This window comes from Leuciscus leuciscus, assembly GCF_965113295.1.
Source record: "Leuciscus leuciscus genome assembly, chromosome: 8".
NCBI classification, from domain to species: Eukaryota; Metazoa; Chordata; class Actinopteri; order Cypriniformes; family Leuciscidae; genus Leuciscus; species Leuciscus leuciscus.
The window spans coordinates 8826768-8854628 of record NC_138732.1 but is presented as its reverse complement, the minus strand read 5'-3'; the positions used below and the strand labels follow the sequence as shown (position 1 = coordinate 8854628).

The window sequence follows — 27861 nt, the reverse complement described above, 5'->3', positions numbered from 1 at the left end:
TCACATTCAGGACTATTTCCTGTTGATTAGCATACAAATGTTTGAGCATTGGAGAATTCTGGCTACACTCAGTTCTAGATTGTCTCATGACATGAATGTTAGAAACATTTAAATTGGGATGGTGTATATCCATAAAACCTTGGCAGACTGCCATTTGGCAAGTCAATGTAATTATTTGGGCTTGGCAGTTAGTTTAGTGATTCACAGAAGCTTCATTTAGATCAGAGACACTTTCTCATTTACAAATAAATGACCTGATTTTAAAATGGTGTGCCGAATATTGGCAAGGAAATCCACTTCATTAGAGAAGTACTTAGATGACAAATGGACCATTTCGTCTTTGTTTCACCCCCAAAGGGTCTGAGGCTCGTTAATTCTTGTCCATTCAACTGTTTTACCCTTTTGGCTACACTATAAGACCACAAAGAGAGAACGAAGGAATCTTCCACTTTAATTGTGCTCTTGCTGTTATGTGCTCATGATGTATGTAAGGTTGTTACAATTTTTTTAATGTTTTTATTTATTTAAAGAAGTCTCTTTTGCTCACCTAGGCTGCATTTATTTAATCAAAAATACAGTAAAAACAATAATATTGTGAAATATTATCGAAATTTACAATAACTGTTTTCTATTTTAAAATGTAATATATTCCTGTGATCAAAGCTGAATTTTCATCATCATTATTCAGTGTCTGATTCCCTTCATTTCTGTGATGTTGAAAACAGTTTTTGCTGTTTAATATTTTTGTGGTAACGATCATACATGTTTTTTCAGGATTCTTTGATGAATAGAAAGTTCAAAATAACTGAATTTATTTAAAATAAAAGTCTTTTGTAACATTATAGAGGTCTTTACTGTCACTTTTAATCAATTTAATGTTTCCTTGCTGATAAACAAAATCTTAATGACTCTTTAAATCTCAATAACCCTTTAAACACTTTTGAAGATGTACATGTATATACTGTGTGTACTGTATGCATTGCTTGTTTTAACTCGTACACCCTGCAAATTATGGGTTCTATTTCCTGTATCGCTCCGGGAATCAGTCACATCCTGAGGAATGATGTATACAATATTAACGGGAAGGAAGGAGATTTATATGGAGGAATGATGTTTATTCCCCTTAGAACTCTTAGCTGCTCTGAGACATATATAATTGGGACATCTTGCCAATAAATGGACTAAACAATGGATGATTTCTTCCTCTGACTACTAAGGTCACAAACTAGCTCGTGCAATCAGCAGCTGACCTTATAAACAATGATTTTCTACTTTTCTTAAACTATCTATAATTAGGAATAATATGGATTCCATCCCTTATGTAGACATTAAATCGTATTAATGCAGCTTAATCTGAGAAATACTGGGTTACTTGAAGGGAGTGCATGGCAAACCCTGAAGTTCAGCCATCGTGGACAAGACATAAGGACTTCCATCAGTATTGCAGTCACATTTTGTACAGAATATGAAGATTCTGCCTTAATCCTTGTGGTAAATTAGACCCATGGGGTGATGGCTTATAGCAGAAAAAAGACAGGCTTTCTTTGGCCTCCCATCCTCTCTTTACATGGCTTTGCATAAAAATATATCTGTTTTACTCCAACTCAGTTTGCTCACAAAGGGAAATCATTCGCTATTGTGCGCAACCATTCAATCTCTCAGACTCCGAAGCCCAAGGTAAATTATCATGACAAATTCATAAATGCCAAGTCTGTTAAGCAGAATAATTATTTTTAGCTCTGACTTTAGTACATCTGATGAAGCAAATGTTCTTGATGTCATTTATACAAGTTTTCAGCCTGTAAATGCATATTGAAGAAGAACATCCAATTCAACTGTTGTGGTTTTCAGAATGTATGATGAAGTAAACTGGTTTATATACTGTGGTATTTTTAAAGTAATTTTAAAAGACTGTTTAATAGAATCTGCCTAAAGACTACATCTAACAATTAATAAATTAACTTTCATTAAAATATCATTAAAAAACATTCTGTAACAAACAGTAGCTCATATACATTTAAATGATCATAAATGAGAGCAAATTATAATCGCAATTTTAATGGCAGTTCTACAGTATATGAATGCAGATGAACTAATACTCTGCAATGCATAACGTAATAATAATATTTGTAATAATGTGATGAAGCTGTGAAATATCACTGTCTTTTATTAGAACAACATTTTCATTTTAGTAATCCCTGGGTCTTCCCTTCCATGACACCTTTTTCTTGTCTTTTCTTATTGCACAGTAAAGCAGCCATATGGCAGTATGAGCGCAGGGACTCAAGCACAGTCAATCTCCACAGCCTCCACAGTAATGGAATGCTTGCCAGAGCTAGACTGTTATTTTTCCAGTCCCTCTGGTTCACAGCGTGCACCCTCAGAGCCCTCCATTCTCATACGCAACACACAACTCAACTACATTCAGCCTCCCCAAAAGTGAAACAAACAAAGAAAAATAAATACCATATGCTTTATGTATTTATGTGGTCTGTATAATTCACCATTCACTGTGAATCACTACTTTGCAACAGTATACTGCCGTTCAAAGTTTGGGATCGTTAAGTTTGCATTTGCCAAGGCTGAATTTATTTGATTAAAAATACAACTGAAGGGTCATTTCTGAAGGATCAAGACTGGATTAATGATGCTGAAAATTCAGCTTTTCCAAATTACATTTTTAAATATATTCAGATATATATAACAGAAAACAGTTATTTTACATTTTTATAATATTTGACAATATTACTGTTTTTTTGTTTTGTTTTGTTTTACTGTTTTTTATTAAATAAATGCAGATTTAGTGTATAAGTGAATAAGTGAGCAGAAAATACTTCTATAAATATAAGAATATAAATACTTCAGAATATAAATCTTACCGATCCCAAAGTTTTGAACGGCAGTGTATTATTATATTATTTTCTTAATACAAAGATCAGTGATTCTCAAACAAAAACAAAACATGATCATACACTTTTATTTTTTTTTAACTGGGGAAAGATGGGTTCTATTTAGAATCCTATGGTTATATGCTATGGAATCCTCAGTTATATAAAGAGGAATGTCTTAAATGATTGCATAATGCTTCCAGGTTTAACAGGTTATTTAATGTTTTTCTAGTAATAAAACAAATTGTGAATTAAAACAAATTAATTAAAACGGTAAACCCCTAAAAGGTTGTATACTGTATATGAACTTTTTTCTTATAACAGTAAAATAAAATGTACATATGTAAATATTTTTAGCATTTTACCACAGCTTGAGAATCACTGGTCTTGGCCAGTGTTATTTTTTTATAGTTAGATTTTTTTATATATATTTTCTGTTTTCACTTTAATTAAAGTTTTTGTCATTTTTATTAGTTTTATTTTAATAGGTCTATATAGCATGTATTAATGAATGAATGAAAATGATAAATGTTGCCTTGGCAAGTAGCTGAAATAAAATAAGTTCAAGTTTTCTCATTTCTCATTTCTTATTTCTCATTTCTCATGGTTTTAGTTTGAGGTTTAGCTAACGATAATAAGGCATAGACTACCGTGAGTGATCATACGAACATCTTGACACCTCATAACAGTCAATTATCTCATGATAGATTTACCTTGTCCCTGATGCCCTGTCGAAGCGATTCCCTCTCCGCTTCCATTTTTGCGTACTTTGCCTTCCTCTCCTCCTCCTGTTGCCTGAGGGCTTCCTGTCTTTCTTCCTCCTTTCTCTCAGCATCAGGATCCTTCTCCTCCTCGCCCCCCAGCATTTTCCCCATGTCTTTGGTCGCTCCTTTGAGAGAAAGAAGGAGAGAATCAGGAACAGAAAATCACTCAACAGTCCACGATCTATACATACATGGATCACAAAAAAGGGACTTCCAATTTCCAAAGACATTTGGAGGATAACCTCTCACAAAGTGAATTGAAAAGCTGATAAATTAGTTCTCACAGTCATCCAGCTTCTTTTATAAATACTCTCAATGGTGACTGCTCTCTTTGTCGGCAAGAGATGCAAGTAGGACAATCGCCAAGAAAAGCACAATGGGTCAGATTGTTATAACAAAAGGGCTCCATTAGGGCCATGAGAATACAGGATTTTGACAAAGCAGATAATAAGTTCTGATTGCATCCGCGGCGCACATTTATCTGTCATCACGTCGCTTGTTAGCGCTCCGCAGTGAGATCGTGTATCTCTCCACTGTTGGTCAAACCCAAACACGTTGTTAGGCTGTGTCTGTTAATGAGGGAGTAATTAGCATTTAGCAAAAGACAAGCGCTTAAAATCACACATGGCGAAGTCAGAATAACCCTTTGTGAGCATGTCATGCCCTTTAGGATTGGGGAACATTACTTTTAAAAGTAGAATTGCATTGAACATTATAAAAAGTGATTCATTTTTCTTATGAACTCTTTTGTTTCTAATGATATATATTTTTAAAAGTCTTTAGCAGATGCTGAGCTCAAATAATAGCACATATAGCCACATTCAAAACCAGAATTTCTGCCACCTTTGTGTCTGAGTTAGGCTGACATAGCAGAACAGAAGTTATCCAAGTTCATGCAATATGTATTCATGTCACGTCGGTTTATGCTGGGAGACAGAGCTCCATGTAAATGCATGAAGGGTTCTGTTTTCAGTCCAGGAGTTTTGTTCTCCCTGGATCAGCAGTCGAGGGCGGCACACTGCCATTGCCCACCAGTCCATGAGGTCTGCGTTCAACCTGCGTGACACATGGTCCCGCATTTACTGCTCTCTAGAAATTGATTTTAATGAGGACTGGGTCTCTCTGACAGCAGAGACGTGTGAAGACTTCAGCTTAGATCTGACGATTCACCTCTTTCAGCCTGGGCTGCTCGTACACATCATTTCTACATGCAGGTTGAGAGGACCAGGCTTGTGTTTACTCTGGAGAGGGTTGGGGAGCGTATAGCCATCTGCTTTTTATCAGGCATTTATGAGAGACCCAGTTTTACAGTTAGTGCCTGAAAGAGTTTATACATGCTGCTAATGATTAGATCGGAAGTTACAGCTACAAAACAAGAGTTTCACTTTACTGATTAAAGTTAACATAATAGCAAATTGAGCTTGCATATTCCTGGTCTTATTGTGTATAATTCATGCTATGTAATTTCGAGGAAAACCTTTTATTTATTTATTTTTTTTAAATTGTGTTAGGGAAAGTTACTTTTAAAGGTATTGAAAAAGTGTGTTACTCCCTAAAAAGGAACTAGTTGCGTTACTTAGTTACTTTTTAATGAAAAGTAATGCAATACTTTACTTTTGTGTTACTTCTCTCACCTGGTTAGGCTTGCTTGTTTGATTTTTAATAACTAAACAAAAGTTCTATTTCTTTTCTTTTTTTTGCAATGCAATGTAAAGACTGTTTCACACCAAAAGTGAAATGAATAAGCCTTCTGCTGGATTGCAGAAGAATAGGAGAAGAAAGTTCCACAATCTTATTTTAGCAATAAAAACAAACAAAAAATTACTTACTCCTTTGCTTATTAGCATGCTTTAAGGTCAAAAGCGAAGACATTGGTGAATAAAGTGAGATTAAGTACATAAAGTATATTTTTGTAATTTAACATATTTAATTATTGTAGGTTTGTGCAATATTCTGAGTTTGCATTTTTTAAAGGAATACTGAATGTGTTTTTGTGAAAGTGAGATGAGTAAATGCATGTTCACATTTAGTCTAGAACTACAATACCCATCATGTTCACACACAGCACACACAACGCCTCTGCACTTACTCACGATTCTCTCAACATGTGGACAGGAGAGCTGTCAGTCAATACAAAACAAAGTAACTTGCATTACTTATTTGAAAAAGTAACTCAGATATTCTGTTGTAAATGTAAAAGTAATGCATTACTTGTCACTTGTAATCTGATTACATAACTTGCGTTATTTGTAATGTGTTACTACCCCCCTTCACTGGTTGTTATCTAGACCACACAGGCTAGCAAATGCTAACCATTATCATAGGTCTTTAGCTCAAAAATACTTGACAATCAACTGCAAACTCACATTCAGTCTGACTCTGTTAAAGAACCCCCATCAATTTCAATCCATTTTTGATGAATCCAAGCTCTACTTTTAGTTTTTCTTGGAAATAGTTGGGGTCAAAACATAAATTTATATCACAAACCAATTGACGTTTCATTGTAAGTGACTCACTTCTGTCTTGCTGTAATTCCAACAAAATGAAGCAATTATCCCCACTCACATTACACTGGACCCAGCCATTCAGCGTCAGCACAATCAATATCTTAGTAAGAGTCAGAACTGTACAACTATACGAGCTTGAACAAAGCATGCCCACAAGCACTGCAGGCTTAATACTGTTCTTAAATTGACTTCTGGAAAGAAAATGGGAAAATGAAAGGAAACATTGGTCTTCATCTTTAAAATTTTAGAACAATTGATTTGGGGTTTTAATTTTAGAGTAGGATTAACCTATGAAAAACTGACTCAGAGGCAACTGAACTGAAACTACCCACTAGGGCATCCATAGGAAGGATTAGCTGACATAACCGAAAACTTGCTGAAACCGAGAGATTTTGTAGAGAGCTGTCATCCTGAATTACCAGTCGAGTGCAGAGTATATATCCCTGTAGTGAACAGCTTTAGCAAACTCGAGGTTTGAAATGAGTATAGCTGGTCTCTGAGAATATCTTTGGCTGCAGTAGGTGAATGTCATGAAGGTACAAACAGTGCTTCTCTCACTGCAAAGTATATTTTTAAATTGCTCAACACGGGCTGTGTTTGTATAATTTCAATGTAGGAGAGAATAAAGTAATGCCTGATATTTGAGGTTTGAATTTTGCATGGCACTCTCTTAAGAAGACCTAGCCAAAGACATTTTATTAATTCTGCGGTTATTTTTTTTATATTTATATTTTATTTTATTCAGTCAACATGAGACGGTATGCACAACCCATTTTACGCCGGTCTACTTCTGAAATGTGACATATTTCTGGGTTGCATGAGGATATTCAACAAGTAAACACTTTAGGGTAAAGGCCCATTCACACCAAGGACGATTACTATAGCTATAACGTTTTAATAATCGTTCTAATTCTGTGAGAATAGGGAAGTCCACACCATAATAACTATAATAACAACGACACAGAAGAACTAAATCGTTGGGGTTTTTTTCAGAACAATTTTTTTCCAGCTAATGAACGATAAAAACATTGTCAGCCTACCAGAATACAACGAACTTTAAAGAGCTTGAGTAATTAAAGCAGCAGATGAAAAAACTGCAGCATGTACTTATAATAAACAGACGCTAATATAATTATGGTTATAGTTATAACTTATTGTTTGAAGACAATTTTCTCCCCCTGTGAGGATAGACAATAAAGCTATTTGAATTTGAATGTGCCTTAAGACTTGATTATATCCTTTGGGAATTTATTTTAGACTATACGGAATCTAAAGAAAAAAGAAAAGAAACATAATTAACTTAAAATGGATAATAACCTTGGTTGGACCATGTGCCCTAACCAAAGACATTGGATGAAAAAACTTGTTTCAACTCAACTCAACTTCCAGTCCAATTAATATTAACCCTTTTTTCCCCCAAAGTTTTTGAAGATCACATGCGAGAGCCGTCACTCTTTTCTCCCGTTTGAACTCTAGTGTTTTTCATTGTCTGTTTTTAATTAGAGCTGTTTTCAGCGGCTTGGCACTGGCTCTTGTCTCAGCTCCTCTGCTTCACGCGCTGTTAATCTGCGCTCCTGAGGCTAATTAGCTCATCTGATCGTGACAAAGTCTCCGCGTGACACACAAACTCTTTACGAGGTCTCTGTGCAGCGTAGCGTTCTCTACTGCTCAGCCACTTGTGCAGACCAGACCAGAGTCCCTAAAGTAGATCTCTTCACAACAAGCAGCTAACCACGCTAAAGCTAACGCTGTTCAAGGGTTTCCTCAGCATGTGTCATGATACGCCTGTCGGCCGGGAAGCCCTGTGCGATTTGAAAGACCGCAAAGTGATGCTTGAATTTTGAAAATGGTACAGTCACATGGGCTGGAAATGGACTGTGTTATATAAAAAGAGTGTGCATGCTTATGTATGTGTCTGTTGTAGCGGAAAAAGTGATGGATATGGCGTACTTGACAGGTGGCGTATCCTCATTCCTTTGTGTGGCTGTCAGTGTGCGCCTGTGTCCTTACTGTGAGAGGAAGTGTGGGTAGATGAGAACAAAATGTGCCACTTTTTAGCCGAGTGCCTGTGTAGAAAAGGAAAACATGCCCGTAGGGCCGTGCGGTATATATCGTGTGATAGTTGAAATGTGCCAGCTGGTGGAGATTTTGCTAAACCATTCAAACCACAGTAGATTTAGTGGACGGGAGTTATAGCTTCAGCACTTCGATTCCTATTAGTTGCCATAGCTGCACCAAAAAGCATATTTGTTCTTCGATTGCCGGTATCTGTTTATTTTGCTTTATATACAAATGTATTACATATAATTTTATCCCTTAAAACTCATCTTTGATCACCAAAATGACATATTTAAGTGTTTTTTTTTCCTTGAAAAAAATTTCTTCATGCCTTAAAATAGTATTTAGTATATGCGGTTCTATGAATATGCAAATTAGCCCCGCCTCCACTCGCTCACACCAGCTTAGAGATCCACTCGGTGACGATCACACTTTGACCTGATTGGTTACAAGGTAGTTTGTGACGTCAGAAACACCAGCGATTTCAAACCGCGTATTTTGAGACTGTCTTTGGTTCACTGCAGTTTTAAGGAGAAAATACTCAGCAATGGAGTTGACATGAATTTACGCATGGTTTGTCTTAAAGCATATTGAAAACACCATATAGACATATACAAAACTTTAAAAGCTTGATTATTATCACAGCGGGACTTTAAAATGATGTCCCTGGATGTCTCCAAAGGATGTGGATGTCTTGTCAGATTTAGCTCACTTCAGGGAACAGTCTAGTCTTTAGAGTATTGCTAAGTGTTACATAAAGTGTCAAAATGTGGGGTTATTTCTTATGAACTATTAGTTTGCGTTCTTAACAGAGAAAATTTAAAAGTTTATAATAATAGAGTACATTTTATGTGTAAGGCATTTAATTCACTGAATATACTAATGATGCTTCTAAGCTATTCTTTTCAAGGTTCTTTTTCCTCTCTGTGAATGTGTGTGTGTGTGTGTGTGTGTGTGTGTGTGTGTGTGTGTGTGTGTGTGTGTGTGTGTGTGTGTGTGTGTGTGTGTGTGTTTCTGTGCCTGGGTGTGTGAAGGTCATCTACACACTGAAGGACTGTGAGAGGGGTGATCAAGTCCCCCGTGGAGCCCGGGCACATGGAGAGAGCGCAAACTCAAGGACTCTGTGTTCCCTTCTTGCTCCATCTGTCTTAATCTCGCACCTGCTAAACAGCGAGAGCCCAGTGGCACACCTTCCTCTCTGCGAGGACATTAATGTCCACCAACAGACCAGATACCACACAGGACACCCACAAACACGTCTCTTCCACAGTGCCAGGCAGCAGAGAGGCCATGACCTCTGCACTACTCTCCATATGGTAGCGGTAATCACGTGTCTCGTGTGACGTACTTAATCCATCCCAATTAAGTGATGATTTATGGTGAAGGTGCCTCATCTTGAAAAAATCCAATTATCTTTGAGGCTTTGTAAACAGATTTTTTAAGACTTGGCATCTTGTCCTTGATTATCTCCATAACTCCAAAATAATGATGTGTCTTAATATTATAATAACTTCAAAACAGTGCCTGTGATTTTCCATTTTCTTTCTACAAAGTTTATTTTAAAAAGTTGAATGAAAAAAATCACTCTTTACATCAATGCCAAACTCTAACTTTTTATTTTGTTTGAAATGTTCGGCTTATTTCTAATTATTTAGCAATTTCATATTTAGACAGCAGGGAAGGGATTTGGGGGTTTGTTGACTATGTAGGATAGCACTTGTGTGTTTTATATGATCATGTCATATAATTTTTGAATTTATGATCAGGCAAATGTCATCATCTTTGATCATAAAACTTCATGTGCTCCTGAATTCTATCAGATTGTGTTAGACAGCTTTTACTTTTTTGCTTACCACACACACACACAGACACACACACACACACTATTCCCAGTTTTGAGGAAACCACAAAGAGAAGAGCGGTATGATATATATGTGTCTTTCAGGAGAGGTCACGGTAACTAAGAACTGTGCAAAAGCCTGGAGCCAAAATGGAAGGATTTGGCCAGTATTCCATGCTCTAATGAGAGGAGGATATTTTTTTTTTCTTAGGGACTGGGTTACAGGAAGTGAGGTGTATCTCCTAAATCTCCCAAGAATAGATAGGAGAAGGTGGCAGGAGTGCTATCACGAAAGCCTTTTATCACCCATTCTCTGCCATTATCTTCCCAACCAGCGTGCGAAGAGCCAGGAAATTGGACCGATTTTGCAGGGCTGGATAGATCCATCACCGTCTGGGACATTTTACTGGCCACCATCTATCTGGACCAGTGTTTAGTTGAGTGTTTAGGAAATAATTTGACTCATAACAAAAGAAAAAACAATTATTTCTACCTTGATTATATGTCAATAGAGTGGTGCAGGTATGTCGTCAAAACCCAGAAGTCTATTCGTCGCTGTTCCTTTGAGATTTTTTGGGGTGGGGTGGGGGGACAAAACTTAGATTTTGAAATGTGGGGGGGGACATAATGGCTCCTACGCGTATGGGTGTATGTAAGTTAAGCAAAACGTCAAAGTATAGTCAAGTTATGTTTACCACAGGCTTAAAGTATAGTCAAGTTATGTTTACCACAGGCTTTATTTTACACATAAATCACCCAATATAAATCCCTACAGGAAAATCTCGAAGGAACAAGCTGCGAATTCAACTTTCGGGTTCTGGCATCATCCCTGCACCACTCTATTGATCCTATTTAATACCTGCAGTGTCTATCTGCCTGTCTGACTGTCAATTGAATTTGCTTGGAGAATTACTAGCTTTCTTGCATTGTAAACCATATTTGTAGCGTCTGTTCTCTCGTGCAGATCCTCCACCTCTCTAGTCGTGCGTGCTGGAATACTGCAGTCCTGGGCAGCTCAGCATGCTGATCTCGGGCTGCCAGAAATCATACGACTGCAGCCGCCTCTCTCACACTCTGGGGCTTTCATCTTGCTGGGCACAGAGTTATAGCAGGAGGGCGAGACCGTCTCATCCCTCAATACTGAGAAACAGACGGAAACCACTGCACAGCATCTTAACCTGGGGTGAAAGGATTATTCCAATGAAATTCAAAGTGCCCACTGATTACCCTTCACCGCAGATGCTTGTGTCATGCGTAAAGGCACTGCAAAGGGAAATGAAAGGAAAGTGGAGAGAGAGGATTGCTTTTGGGGACTGGCATCCATGGGATATTAAATCTTCAGCTGAAGGATTCAGGGACACTACTTTGTCTCAGTAATGGAAGTCTCATCAGAGGAGCTTATGTTCTTGTAACTTTGAAGATTCTTTGGAGGGTCTATGATGAGCTTGTAATACAAATCTAGTGTGGTAACCTTGCATGCCAATTACCAAGAAGCTCAATGACACTCCCTACCTAGTGTACTCTGTTCTGGTGTCTAAAGGCATATAGGGGGTTATGTCAGAGCTGATTCATTTTAGATTCGAAGGGTTAAAAATAGTCTGCTCAGATAAATGATGGAAGCCGTGAAAGTGTGCAGAACAAGATTAAAAATTTACATTCTTGAATTACATTCTTGGGTCTCGGGGTCTTGAAATTCAATATAAAAGACTTGCTTCTCTCTCCCGAGGAGGTTGTAAGAATAGATCCTACACATTGATGTTTAGGAACTAGAGTAATTCATCACCTAAATGCATCTCGACCAACTTTGCAGATGCCAAAGAAAAACCCACATTTTATTTTTTCCCCCCAAAAAAAAGAAAAGAGAGAGAGAGAGAGAGAGAGAGAGAGAGAGAGAGAGAGATACATTTATGAGATGACACCCACATTCTTATTTATGTTGCCTTGGATACGCCAAATGCATGTGGAGCTTGTTAATTATGTTTTCTTTCATGTTTCTGTCATTTGTGACCTTGAGCATTTTCATAAGATTAAATTTTTTCATGAGATTTTTACACACACAGGCAAGCTGTGCTCTTGTATTAAAATGTACAATGCCGTCAAATCTTTCCATCCATCCATCCATCCATCCATCCATTTATCTATATAATTGGAATTTTAGAAAGAGGGCGCACATTATTTTTGTGATTTTCCTTGTTCGATAATGATTAAATGCAAAAATGGAATATAAATGTAACACTTGTCTGTATTAATCATAACTATAGCTAATTGTAGCTATAAATACCACTAAACAGATGATATGTCACTTAAATGAGAGTTAGCACTAATTGTTGAGTGCATTTTATGTGAAATTAAAGAGAGAATATGATTAAAAGTGCTTTGATAATTGTGCAGTTAGCAACAGGTTTCACAGAATCTTCTGAAAGCATTCTGATGTTTCTCCACATCTGTGAACAAAACAGGAATTTGAAAAATAAAATAAGCCAGCCTACACAGTGTAATTAAGGTATCTAACTCACCTATTTACTCTATAATTTAAAGAAACCCATGCAAATGAACTATAATGAGATAAGGCTCATTACATTTGCATATCAGGTGCAGCTTCACATACCCCTAATTGTGGTTTCGGCAGCCAATTAAAAACTCTTCTCTGGCAGGGTCACAGAGATGACGCTGCTTATTAACACCTACTCTAACACATTTACACATTAGCATTCAGCTAACCAGGAACTGGTTCTGACTCGCTTACAAATTACATGCTGCATGTTTGCATTGTGTGGTCTCTTAATTGTCCTTGTCTTATGCAATTACAACTTTTCTTTAGGCCAGCTATTTTGGTATAAAGACTTTTAAGTCTGAAGTGTTTGGTTTTTCAACTTTCTTTTCAGACTTCTTATTTCCGCTGCTGGTAAAGTGTTAATAGGGTGTCTTTTCAAAGAGTGAAAAGACAAGTTTGGAAATATCAAAACAACTATTCGTTAGTGTTGTGCTGTGGTGTGAGTGTTCATGTGTGGTGTGCAGACACCTAACACACTGTGAGAATTGATTCAGATGTGCAAATTAACACATACCTGTGCACTGCACTGTCTGTGTGCGCTTGTCCTGACATACGTACACCTTTTGTAATTGCACATATATGCTGTAAAATACAACTGCTGATATTTTAGAGTAGATTTTAATTGGAAAGTGCAACAGAGGCGGCCAACAGGGTGGTGCTAAAAGCCCAGCGACAGGTTTTATGTGATCTAATAACATGCACTGTGGTTCAACTCTGCTCAAATATAATTCAAATATAATATTTGAATATTAAAAACAAAACTGCATAGTTTTATTGCTGTGATATCCCTATAGTGAAAAAAATTATATACTAAAATGTATTTGAAATACATTTATTTTATGCTAAGTATACTACAAATACATGTACATATTTATGTACTTAATATAAATACCCTGCAATTTTACTTTTGGTATACTAAATTGATATACTTAAAGTCTGCTAAATTGGAACAACTATTTTGTTCTTAATCCACTTTAGTTATCCGGAAATAGTGCTGAGGTCCAACTAAAGATATACTTAAGTATATTTGATTGTGCTAAAATGGAACTATTGCAAGTGTACTTTAGGTACACTTTAAATATCTTGCATTTAAAGACTGAAATTATACAGAGATCATACTATCCTTATACTAATAGTGATATTAAAACACATTTGGCTTAATATTAAGAAATGTGTAATAAAGAAGTGGTCCAAATAAAGTTTAATTATAATATGTATATTTTAAAGAACCCTTTAGATTATATACATGGAGAAATGTTAGTTACACTTTATTTCGATGGTCCACTTTAGACTATAAGTAACTTTGCAACTACAAGTAAACTAACTCTGATTAGAGTATTTAGTAGACTATCTGCTTGATATCTGCTAATATTTTATTGTTATGGTTCCCCAAGAGACATTATACAGCCTATAAGTAAATTTGCAACTACATGTCAACTTATTCTACTTACCAGAACCCTAACACTAACTGTCTACTAACAGTCCACAGTCTACAAATACTCTAATGAGAGTTAGTTGACATGTACTGTACAGTAGTTGCAAAGTTACTTAAAGTCAGTAGAATGTCTAAAGTGGATTATTGAAATAAATTGTTACCGAAATGTCTTAAATGATTGCATAATACTTTAATGGGTTATTTAATTTAATTTTTTCTAGTGATAAAGTATGCTTACAAGCTGTTTAATAATAATAATAATAATAATTAATCAGAATTAATCAGAATTAAAAAAAGTAACTAATCACAATTAATTAAAACTAAATGATGGGATCCTGTGAAAAAAGTTCTATATATGAAGTGTTTAACAGACCCAGAACCAGAGTTTGCATTATAAAGCACACTGATGTGTGTTCAGCAGATTTACAGTAGGTTTGTGTGCTGTAGCAGCAATAGTGCCAGTTCTATTCTCTGCATCTGATTGGCATTTACTAAAATCATATTTTCCTCATGACTGGAGGCCGTGCTGCTTTTTTCTCTGCTGAGTTCTGTCCTTTATCATTTCAGTTTTTTTGGAGCTCTTATTTCTACCCTGGATCATATTAGTATGTATTATCAACCTATGGTTTCTAATGATAAAAATGTGTACTGGGGAAATTGCTTTTTTATCATAGAGGGAGTTTAACTTTTGTGTTTTGAGGAAAAAGAAATGCAGGGGAACAGGTGTACAGAAGCACCATACTGTGTGCATTTATACTGGCTTTTAATGCACATACTGTAGGCTGCATAAATGTATTCAAACAGAAATCACACTAAATCAATTTTGTTTTAGACAATTCTAGCTCTGGCCACTGGCCCATGTTTTATTTATTTTTCTTTACCCATTTTTTTATTTAATTTTGCAGCAGAATTTTTGGTAACACTTTACATAAACCCTTTTTGTATAATGCATTATGAAAGTATTTTGTATGCTTCAATTATGCCTTATAATGCACCTTATAATGCATTGTGTGGTCTCATGAATATTTGTAACCACAGTTATAATACATTATAATACACCTTTAGAAAGTATAATGCATAAAAAATAAATAAAAAAAAAGGAATCTGTAAATATTTTAATGCATTTAAACTTTGGTTACAATTGCTTATGAAAAAATATAATGCATTATAACGTACATTATGAATACCTTTATAAAGCATTATACATAAATGCTTTAAGTAAATGGCCTTTTTTCTGAAGTTATCTGCAATATTAAACCAACACTGCTTGTCACGTGTCAGTATTGGGCTAGAGTGACTGATAGCTCATTACTGGACCTGGTAAATGTCAAAATAGCTTGAATAAGGTCAGCCTTAAGGTCCACTGTCTGACACAAATAAAGGTCACAGAGAAAGGTCAGACTCAATGATCTGCCATTAGGACAGAATCACTGGAGCCCTAAAGAAACCATCACCATGGTGCTGATATTAAAGCAAGACTAGCTATCGGCTTCTGTTCTCTGGTGTGATTCCAGGCATAACACGTACACATACAAACACTGACATAAGCACCATATCACATCACACATACTCACACATATTTTATATGTAAATGCCACGACTTCCTTCTCAAATCGTATCAAAGAAAAATCACAAATGAGATTGATTTAATTGGATTAAATGGGATTGAGGCAGCAATGTGAAATTAAATGTGAAGCAATATTTTTGTTTTGTTTTCCTCCAGCCTCTCTGATACTAAAAAATCTCATATGTGTGGGAGGGGATGCATTATAAATAAATAAATCAGCCTGGCTCATGAATATTAATTAGCCGACATAATGTTTACCAAGTAGTCCTGATGTGCTAAAATGTATAGGTTTAAGATCTCAATTATGACTCATAATGTCCTCACATATGGCGGAGGGCGTTACTAGGCACATTTTAGGAAGGATTTAGCCCCCCTAAATTTCCACCCATTCCCCTAAAAAAAATAGCAAATAACTCCATAATCTGCACACTTATTCGAGATCACCTCAGTCCCCTTTAAAACTCATATGAAAATATGACAGGTTTCAGCTCCTCCCCGTATTTTATAAATACAGTTTACATAATATGATGCGGGAGCAATACAAGATTTGGTTCCCTTTCAAGGGAACTCGCGTTGCGTCGAAATTGACGCTATGGGGAACGCTTTGCGTGATGACGTCTTGAAGCACATGTAAAATCAGTCCAATGGTGTGGCGGAACGTCAGAGGCGGGTGACGTCACGTACCAGGAAGCTATAAAAGCCGGCCCGAAACAGAAAACGAAAGCTTTCTGAGTCTTCAGTTGCGCTCTGTGTGAATCTGTCCCTGTTATTTGGTGTTGTCTGTCTATATTATTATATTATATATTCAGTATGGCGAGCAAGCAGCAGTTTAGAGTGTGTGTCCATCCCTGCCCGCGTTATTTAACGGGAGGTGATACTCACACTCTTTGTGTTGTTTGTTTGGGTGAGGAGCATGCCCAGTCAGCACTCGAGGGTGGTGACTGTGTGCATTGCGAAGCGCTTCCATTGCGTACGCTCCGATCCCGCTTGGCTCGGTTCAATCCCGATCACGTTCCCCAGGGCTTGGGTCCCGCCGCTGCTGAGGCACGGCGTCGATCTCAGACCTGGGGTTCGCAAATGGATTTATCAGTGGATGTTGAGATGCTCTGCCTTATCTCAGCCTCCTTCTGATAGATCCAGTGCCTCTCATCAGGGTGTGGAAGCACGCGCTGCGGTTTCTTCCCCCCCGATGGAGGCACCAATACTGCAATTGTCCAGCTCTGAGGAGTTGGACGTTGTTAGTATTGAAGCTGAGTCTGAGGATTCGCCACCTCAGTCTCATGCTTTTGAGGAATTGCTCGATGTTCTCACGAGAGCAGTTCAGAGATTATCCATTGAGTGGCCAGAGGATAGGCAGGACGTTCGTTCGAAAAGTAAGCTCGACGAACGCTTCCTGCCATCTCGTACACAGCCTCAGCGCAGAAGCCTTCCGTTTTTCCCCGATCTCCACACCGAGGTGTCGAGATCGTGGGAAAAACCAGTGTTTTACAGAGTATACACACCACAAACATCTCACTATTCTTCTATTTATAAATATAAAGAATATGGTTATGGGGAGATGCCGAAGGTGGAGGAGACGCTTGCGAGCTATCTCTCTCCAGCAACGGCATCTTCCTTGAAGGCTCCTTCACTTCCCTCTAAACCAGTTAAATTTACTTCAGCACTGGTTCATAAATCGTATGCAGCCGCTGGTCAAGCTGCAGCGTGTCTGCATACGATGTCCCTTATGCAGGCTTATCAAGCAGAGTTATTGGGGGATTTAGAGGAGGGCGGGGGAATTGGTCCTGACACGGTGGCCGAACTACGCAGAGCCACAGATCTGTCTCTCAGGGCCACCAAGGAGACCGCTAAATCAATCGGGCGGTCTATGGCAGCCCTGGTGGCCACTGAGAGGCATCTGTGGCTCAATCTGAGTGATATAAAGACAGGTCTCTCAACTGAGGTTGTTGAGACCATTCTACAGTCCAGAGCTCCCTCCACGAGGAAACTTTATGCCCTGAAGAGAAGAGTATTCACTTCTTGGTGTAGTGACCGTCGGTTGGATCCAGTCAACTGCCCAATTGGTACAGTTCTGGAGTTCCTGCAGGACCGGTTCACTGCAGGTCTGACCCCGTCCACTTTAAAGGTCTATGTGGCGGCCATAGGTGCTTACCACATTCCTTTGGGTGGAATGTCTGTGGGGAAAGACCCTCTGGTATCTCGTTTCCTTCGTGGCACTTGGAGGCTGAGGCCTGCAGTTCGCTCTAGGGTGCCACCTTGAGATTTGTCCATTGCGCTGCAAGGCCTTTCCCTGGCCCCCTTTGAGCCTATTGAGGAGGTTCCTGAGAAATTCTTGACTTTGAAAGCTCTGTTCTAGCCATTTCTTCTCTAAAAAGAATAGGGGATCTCCAAGCATTGTCGGTTGCTCCGTCATGCTTGGAGTTTGCTCCGGGTATGGTCAAAGCTTTTCTTCACCCTAGACCGGGCTATATCCCCAAGGTCCCCACTAATGTGGCTAGACCTATTGTTCTGCAGGCCTTCTGTCCTCCTTCCTTTCAAAATGCGGACCAGGAGGCGAATAATTTGCTTTGCCCTGTTCGGGCGTTAGATGCATATGTCCACAGAGCTGCCCTGTGGCGTAAAAGCGATCAATTATTTGTATGCTTTGGGTCCCCTAACAAGGGAGGCCCAGTGTCTAAGCAAAGGATGAGCAAGTGGGTGGTTGAGGCTATCTCACTTGCTTATGAGGCGGCCTCTAAGGTATGGCGGCCTCTAAGGCCCTTATATCAGGAGTATCTTTGCAGGACGTTTGTGATGCGGCAGGCTGGTCCTCACCGCACACCTTCGTCAGGTTCTACTCTTTAGACCTAGACTCTACTCCAGGGTCTCAGGTTTTGTCTTCCTAGTGCTGCTCACTTGATTACACACAGGACAGACATTTGTAGCTATGGTGGCGTTGGTATAGACGTTCCCCATAGCGTCAATTTCGACGCAACGCGAGTTCCCTTGAAAGGGAACGCCTCGGTTACGACTGTAACCTCGGTTCCCTGAAGAGGGAACGAGCGTTGCGTCGCCCTGCCATATCTCCTTCATGCCTGTCAGCACGACTTCAGACTCTACGTAGCTTTCGTTTTCTGTTTCGGGCCGGCTTTTATAGCTTCCTGGTACGTGACGTCACCCGCCTCTGACGTTCCGCCACACCATTGGACTGATTTTACATGTGCTTCAAGACGTCATCACGCAAAGCGTTCCCCATAGCGTCAATTTCGACGCAACGCTCGTTCCCTCTTCAGGGAACCGAGGTTACAGTCGTAACCGAGGCGTTTTCCATAAATTATTAATAAATTATTAAATTAATTGTGCCTTATAGGGACAATAAAGCCCTCCCTACATCTACCCCTAACCCTAACCGATAAACACTTTATTATTAAACACACGTTAGACACTTTATTTCCACTTTTTTCAATATTTTCTTTATTTTAATTGAAAATAAAGGCCTTTCCGATCTGATATGTGATGGGAAAAGGGAGAAGAAAAGGCCTAACCAGACGTTAGTGCACCTGGTGTAAATAGCCTCAGCCAACAAGGCGGGCTATTTGCACTTAGTGTAAATAGACACTCTGTAAAAGGCAATTTTTATAGTTATTTTCTTGTATTGCATGTCAACAATTGTCTCATTTGTTTCTGTTTTTACTTCCCCTAAGAAGTTTTAGGAGAGGCATTTTAAACAGTTGATACCTAAACAGTTGATACTTCAATGCAACAGATTTGAGAACTCCATGTATGTTCATGAGCTATAAATTCACTGGCACTTGACTTGGCATGGTAAAGTATTAGCCGTCTAAATATGCCTTTTCTTATTCTGTGTAAACATATCAGCCTCCTTACTGTGACTCCCAGAAGTCAGCCATCGATCTCACAGCCATTCTGATTCCCAAGATAACTAACATCATTATTCAAATTTGGGCTCGCCTACGTCCCTCCCAGCCTCTGCCAGTGTGTGACAGAATTTGTTTGTATTCAGTTAATCGTGAGATCTGTGAAAACTCATTCAAGGACAATCCCGTTCCCAGCATGACGCTCATGAGAACGCTACGGACGGGTCAGAGGCACACACAAAACGCTCTCGAGTGAGTCTCATCAGAATACATTATTCAAATGAACAATGTTGGTTAAGCAGCTTGCTTTTTCTCCCAGCAGCCTAAAAAAAAAAAAGCCATTCACGAGACATTGAAGCATGCATTGAGCCAATAAACCAAGTTCAAGGACAATTGCACTCCATGCAGGTCACGTCATATGTCGATTCAGAGGATTAGACTCACTTTATCTTGCTGACACCATTAGGTGAAGCTGTGCTGTTTGCCCCGCTGAACTGAACAGGATAGCTGGTCACCACTTGACTTCTTAACCAGAAAGAAACATGCAGTATCACCAGTTTGACAGGTGAATTGCGTGGCTTTGTTTGTCAATCAGTTAGTTTATACCAATTTATACCATTTATATTTATGAAGCTCAACATTAGAGCATGGTTCTAGCAACAGCAAGGTCATGAGTTCGATTCCCCTGATTAAATGTAAATGTACCTTTAATGCATTGTAATTCCCTTTGGATAAAGTGTCTGAGCCAAATGCATAAATGGTATTTATAGTTATATTTACATTAGAGGTGTATATTTTATCTGGAAGACCAGCATGAAATTCATGATCATCAGTTGATGAGCTTGTTTCTTTAATGTATTGATTATTGTTTTCGTGATGTTTTTTAATTAAGTCATAGCGACCATGACTTGGTACAGTACAGTCGCATGTTGGGGCGGGGCATTCATATTCAAGAGGGTGTTTGATTGGACAAAAATATGTGTAGGTCAGGATGAGTCATTTTTGGTCTGTTGTCCTTGAAGAGGTTTTTTTAAATGTCAATTTTAAATCTGTTAAAGATTTTTTCAACCTTTACAACAATTAGTCAACAAGTTTTGTCACAGCACAACTATATTTTGCTGCAATTGTAAATAATCTGCTGAAGACGGTCAACCCAGAATTCTCTGAAAAAGTCGAAATAATTGCACTTTTGTCTACATTATCTGGAATAGCGCTTTTCTGTTCTTTTCAAGTTCATGTATTCATCCATCTGAGATGTCCAGTAATTGCAGAGGGACGGGAACTTGTCCTGATTGTTTGCTTATGATTCAGAGCTATTAAATGAAGGCGTAATTCAGCAGTCGCTCTTCTCTGAATCCATTAATCTAGTGTTAATATGACAGTAATAGTGTTTGGGGTCTGTCCTGTCATGCAGCCAATCTAGCCCCTGAAATCACAGCAATGCACAAACATCTCACAAGCATGTTGATCAAAAGAATCTCTTGTTCTCCAGTCTAATGGTGAGCAGGTTAGAGCATGAAGAGTATGTCTTATGTTTGATTGGTGATAATGAGCTGTTTTTAGTATTTTGTGACACATTGTGGAGGCAATTGATGAGAACAAGTGTTTAGCCTGATGTTTTTTACACTTTACAATGAATTGAAAGTCTGAATCTAAGTGCAAATTACACAACCGAGATGCAGTTAGGTGTAGGGTCAAAGGGCATTTCTAGAGTTTATTGTTGATGTGCAATCTATTAAAATGTGCAGTTAAGCCCAATGTCAAGTATCTTGATGAATTTTTGTCTAAACTAAATTTTAGAGCAAAGCTATTCTATTTGCATATCTTATTTTATCATATTTACATTATATAAATTGAAAATGTATATTGTTCACAGGCCTTACAGACAATATATAAATGTGAATATATATCGAATAGTATAACTCTATTTTTAAGGCCTGTGAACGATATAAACTTCAAAGTAGAATTTCTTTGAATTTCAATTTATTTTAAAAACTACAACTTAAAGTCACATTTGAATATGCATATTTATGCGTTCTGTTTGTTACCTCACTTTAAACTCAAGAATTCAACCCTGTGTTGGGTTTGAACATCATGGTTATGGTAGAACAACAAAATAATGCAATGGAATATAATAGGTGATATAAGCCAATCTATCCGCATCATGCACTAGTGTTATCTCAGTTCTCTATGTGTCGAGCTGTGCTGCAAGTTGTACAAAATGTTCAAATGTTTCAAGGACAGTTGGCGACCTTACAGCTATTCAGTGTTATTTCAAATGTCTCATTGCTTAAGCGAGTTGAAAGTGAAGATTCTATAGCCGTTTGCCAAGACTCTGAGGCGTTGGTGTTCTAAATATCAAGAATTCCCCAATGTGAATGAGAGCCAAGCAATACGTTGAAGGTTTTGATATATGCTGACTCATTCACCATGACGACCTTCTCCCGGCATGCCCAGAAATATCAATAGCTGTATCTTGCAGTGCCAGGCTGTTTACTTCTCCCAGGTTTCCAAGCTTCCGTTTGCTATTGCCTCGTTTGGCTCATCTTTCACACAGAATGTTTTAGACAAGGACTGCAGCAATGGTACAGGAATACCCAAAAGGCACAAAAGGGAGGTCTTATTTTAACAGCTCTCCCCTTTTGTATTCAGACTTTAACTTTGTTCTGAAGGTTGTCAGGTTTTAAGGAGCATGTCAAAAACTTTACTGCAGACTTCATTCCTTAGTTAGCCAATGCTATTGGTGATGTCCTTGAAAAGATGTTTTGACAAGAATTTCAAAACATTTTCACATCTGGCAACTGATGTTTCGCTAACACCCATCCTCCTTGGTTACTATTGCTAGCTTAGACAAGTTTTACAGACTGTCACTTCGGAATGTTTTCCATCAACAGTGTGATTTTTTTCTGGTAAAGTATGGGTTTCACTTTTTTTTGATGGTCCCTTTTGAACATTCTGTTGACTATAAGTAACGTTGCACCTACATGTCTACTAACTCTCATTAGAGTGTTAGTAGAGTATTAGTAGACTGGTAGGGTTAGGGTTAAAATAAGTGGACATGTAGTTGCAAAGTTACTTATAGTCAACAGAATGTTCAAAAGGGACCATCAATATATTAAAGTGTTACCAAAATATGTTCATAAAGTGATAATTTATTATTCTTAAGTGAGCTGAAATGAATTGAGGCAATGCAAAGCATTTGTCTTTAAACAAATTGTTAAATTGCGCAGTAAAATTACTATAAAATATAATTGATTTAACGATTTGGGAAAAATATTATCATACATCATATTATCACATTATCATATATTATTATAAAAGTGCAGCCACATAAATTTTATGATATTTTTGTATAATTTCTGTAAAATATAATTTAAAATAAAACAAAGACACAGAACTTCCATAGACTTGCATTAGAAAAGAGCAAGTGGTTCTCTGGCAGATGGCAACAGCTGCTATTGTATGATTGGTCAGTAATATTTTAAGGCGGATCTTAGCAAAGGCTCTACATTGCAAAATAGATTTTCTTACTCAGTATTTTTGTCTTGTTTTCCAGTACAAATATCTAAACATCCTAAAATCAACATACATTTGCTTGAGAAGTAAAATGACTTCATGCTTAAAACAAGAACCAATATCTGCCAATGGGGACAGAAAAATCAACTTCATTTAAAGAGAAAACAAGATTATTTTTCTGACCCCATATTGACAGATTTTTTTAAAAGCATTAACTCACTTCATTATAATATATTATTTTCTTCTTCAGAAAATAAGACTTAATATCTTATGTTATTTTGCTTCTCGAGAATGTTTAGAAAGATAGATATTTGTACTGGATAACAAGACAAAAAAATTGAATGAAGTGTTTCTATCTCTGTCTTTCAGGGAATGTACTTAAGATAGTATCGAATGCTTTATATATGGATACAATATTACACTTACTGTGGTATAGATGAACCTCTCGTGACTTGTTTAACCAGAGATACTCACTTTTCATTCAGTCTTGCAGGCACATTAAGTGATGGAAGCCTTACACACCGCATTTACTGTACATCACGATAGGCCCGGAAAGCTATCTGACTCAACACTCAATGAGCCATACGGTGAGTGTGTTGACCCTCTGGCCGTTGCTCAAAGACTCACACACAGTCATTGTAGAGATGCAGTCAGTGTACACACTACCATTGTCTGGATCTATTACATTTGTCATTACTGTAATGCATCTGACAGGACCTGCTCACTTGGAAGATTAACCTTTTTATCCTTTAGGGGAGACTGGCGACTGACCTGGTTTTGTGTTTTTCTGTGCAAGACGCTAAAGAAAGCAAGAATGAACATGAACGTTGATTTATCTGGTGCCAGAACCATTTGGGTTGTACGCACACTTGTGGTAAAAGCCTGGGGCCGAACCGTACAATGAAAAGTAGGCTCAAATCAATGCAGACAAAAGCCCACAACAGCCACAACACCAGTAGGACAACTGGCGATAAAATAGCGTGCATCTGTTATTTGTCTGACTAGATGTGTCAAGAAAGTTCTGGAAATCTTAAGGGCTTTTCAGACTATACGCTTTGTGTTTTTGTGTCACAGCGCTAACCCCAAATTGCCGTGCCAAGGGAATACAGAAACAATGCAGTGATAGAATGCTAAAGCGAGTTGTTTAGCAAAAGACACCCGATCATGAAATGCCTCAATGCTTGCCTCATTAATTATGCATGCGCTTTGTAGTCACAGAAACTTTCATGTGTTGTGCTTAGTTTCAATGGCTCAGCTGAAATGTCCAACAGTGACGGCAAATTATCCTTCGCATTTATTTAATTTTTTTCACATTTTAGAAGATTTTGGACACCTAGAATCAGTGTTTTTATATTGTAAATAACTAAAGAAAATATCCTTTCCTTCATGAGTATATTTGTATTATTTTCCTGTAAGAAAATTGGCTTAATAAAACAACTCTACATACAGTTTTTCTCAGTCGCTTTGGGACGTTTCTCGAATCATTCTTAATATTTGCAATCCAGAAAGTGCATTTGTCAAAACAATTCATCCAAACAGATCCAAACAATGGATTACCAGCAAAAGCCTGTAAAAATCTTTAGTTCATCTCTCAAAAGAAAGTATTTATATCAATGAATATCAGTGCCATCAGAATGAAAAGTCCTTGTGTTATTGTTCACAAATAAGATAGTCAAAATGCTTAGTCATGTTCTCAATATAACAGTGTACTCTTGTCAGTATTTTCAGATGTAAACATGGCTACGATTTGATTTTGATGACAATGATGGAAAATGCACAAGAATGCACTTTATCTGTATGGCATATATACATTTTAACAGTACAAATTTACACATTACTCTGTGAGGGATATTGATTGCAAGAGACTGGACAGGATTCACAGTTACACTTTTCCTGTTGGTCTGTCGACAAATTACAGTAAAATGCCATTTCGTTATAAAGAAAAGACAAGACTACATATATATAGCCTACTGTATATATATACTCTCTCTCTCTCTCTCTCTCTCTCTCTCTCTAAACTGATAAACTGCTTTTATGATGTGCACAGGTGACTAGATGATGTGGAGGTTGAACAAGTAGTTTTGAGAATTACAGTTATGATCCGAGAAATGCACCAAAGCGACAGAGAAAAACTAAGAACACGCTCTCAGACCCGTTTCACAAAATTCCAGTTTTTGTGAGCATTTGGACCCAAACCTGTCCAGTGCTCAAGGTCACCCAGTTACAATGCATGATGGGTAAGTGGTGGCACAATGCATTTTGTCTTACTGCACTGGCGGATTTTTTTCACTTGTTTTAAATGTGCACAAGAGCAAAAATCTGCCAGTACACTTTATAGTGAAGGTACAATCAAGTGTTAATATCTTATGCGGTGTTGCTTCTCCAGTAAATGTGTTCAGTTTGAAGGATGTCCTGGAAAACCAGTCAAAAATACTAATTAACTCATTAAGTAATTTTTCTGCAGTTTGTAGAAGAGTTTAAATGTGGGAAATTGTAAATGAAAGACTCTAGCACTGTGGGAACTACAAACATGTAGCTTTGATTTTGGGTTTACACCCACATTCCTGGTTAAATAATCTATTTTAAGATCTTATCATGTAATGAGCAGATTCTAATTAATCAGCTTCACCCTGATTGCATTCCAGCATCCCTCTTCCCTAATCGGAATCATTAGTAATTAACAGCTTCAAGCATGTGCCACTATTGTCCCTGTCTCACCCCTGAAGCCTATAGCATATCATTTTGGTTTCCCCCTCATTAACAAAGCTCAGCATGATTTCAACTCAACATGGAACATGGCCCATGGTGACATCATGCCCTGTGATGGGACAGCCTCTGTATAGATAATGTTTGCTTTTATGAATGCACTTCCAGAACCACATCCTCTTCTCGTTGATTGTGGATTCTGACGTTATAATTCAGCTTGGTGATTTTTCTTCATGCTCAAAATGAGCTTTTAAAATTTTTTTTTTTTAATAATTAATCATCCCTGGCAGAGGTGTAAAAGTGACATAAATCACTTCGAATGCTAATTAAACATGTTGACAGCTTGCAGAGGAAAACAAGAAAAAAGTAATTCCTCAGAAATGTTATAGTGGGGGAGACCGGGGACAGTTGCAACACTTTTTGCATTTCTCTCAATTACTCAGAGACTATTTGGACTAGACCAACCAAATTTGTATATATTAAACTTGCATCTGTCTGCTAATTACCCAATCCATTTAAAGATGATTATATATGACATATCGTTCACAGTATTTATTTGAATGGAAGAAGTCAGATGTTGCAACTGACCCCGACCCAGGGGACAGTTGCAACACAACCCAGGGACGGTTGCAACATGTTAAAAATACCTTCAATTTCATTAATTAACTTAAGCTTTTTGTCTCAATGAGCAAAGAATTCTGAAAATATTAACTGTTTTAGGCCTACTATAATATTATAGTATTATTTATTTCAATAATATTATTGTAGCCTATTATTTATTTATTTATTTAGTCATATTTATCAAATAATAGTTATTGAGTAGAACATAGGCCTACATAGAGTCAGTGTGCAGGTGTTACAGATGCTATTCAATCTCTCCATATTTCAGTGTCAGACAGGAAGAATTGAACAATTTGCAATGCAACAAACTTTTATTAAACATGCAATTTATAACATGTTGCAACCGTCCCCAAACCTATCAGCCATGACAGAACATCATGTGTCTGCTAGACACACTGACTTTGACACATGCTAACCATGTCACTTAGAAGTCAACAAAACAATAATTCAAACAAAGTAAGTTTTGATTAATTCATACAAAATTTCAGGACAGTATGACAAAAATATATCTCATGAAAAAATTTACTTTCATACCTCCAAAACAAGTTTTGTTCAATAAATGCAGCAGCAGATGTTGAATATGTCTACTGTCTTCTTGGTGGGTGGAGGGTCTAACTGTGCATGTGCAGTATGAGTGTCATCACTCTAGCTTGTTTCTGATTGGAGAAAAATGACATGTTGCAACCATCCCCTGTTGCAACTGTCCCCGGTCTCTCCTGCTATCACAGGATCTCCAGAAAATATTGTTATATTTAATCTTCCAATTAAATTATCATCTAGGTTATGTGAAATAGTATTAATATATTATTAATTTGGGATATTCCCATGGTGTTAGAACAATAGTGTCAAGAAACATGATAGATAGATAGATAGATAGATAGATAGATAGATAGATAGATAGATAGATAGATAGATAGATAGATAGATAGATAGATAGATAGATAGATAGATAGATAGATAGATAGATAGATAGATAGATAGATAGATAGATAGATAGATAGATTTACCCACCATTAGCAAGAGTTGCATTCTTTTCTGGCTAACCCTAATCCTAACCCAGTTACCTTTGACCTGTTAATGTAAAGTAACAGAGGAACTTCTAACCTCCCCTTTGAATGGTCTGTTATTATGCAGCTGATGGTCTCTGTGTCGGCCCCCATTTTCAGCTCTTACACAGCTGTGTCTGTGCATTAGCCACAAATGGGTTTCTAATTACATTCTTACATTAGCTTTGCTCGTCCACTGTCTGCTGTGACTTGCAATAACAGCAAATGACACTGGTGCTCGGCCCTCTGCTGATGTTTTCTTTCAGAGAGTACTCTGTCGTGCACTTTCTGAGACGAGCCTTCAACGTAAATGCCGTTTACAATATTGCTGTGCAATTCCATTCACGTCTCTGACCTTTCTGTGTGTAGCCATGCATGACTCTGGAATTGTTCACCTGCAGAATTGGTTGATTGCAATTGATTTTGCTCCCATTATTATTTTATGGGAGTCACACTATCTGTCTATGTCTTTCTCTGTCTCCATCCATCCACCTGTTCCTCC

At 37.7% G+C, this 27861-nt stretch overlaps 1 protein-coding gene across 2 annotated transcripts in view; it reads right to left on the bottom strand.

The window, feature by feature from the left end:
• Nucleotides 1-27861, bottom strand: part of cplx1 (complexin 1) — a 52512-nt gene that overhangs the window by 4548 nt on the left and 20103 nt on the right. For both annotated transcript variants that reach the window (XM_082177618.1, XM_082177617.1), the window contains exon 3: nucleotides 3602-3777. In XM_082177618.1, the coding sequence (XP_082033744.1) occupies nucleotides 3602-3777 (176 nt within the window). The remainder of the gene's footprint in view (nucleotides 1-3601; nucleotides 3778-27861) is intronic.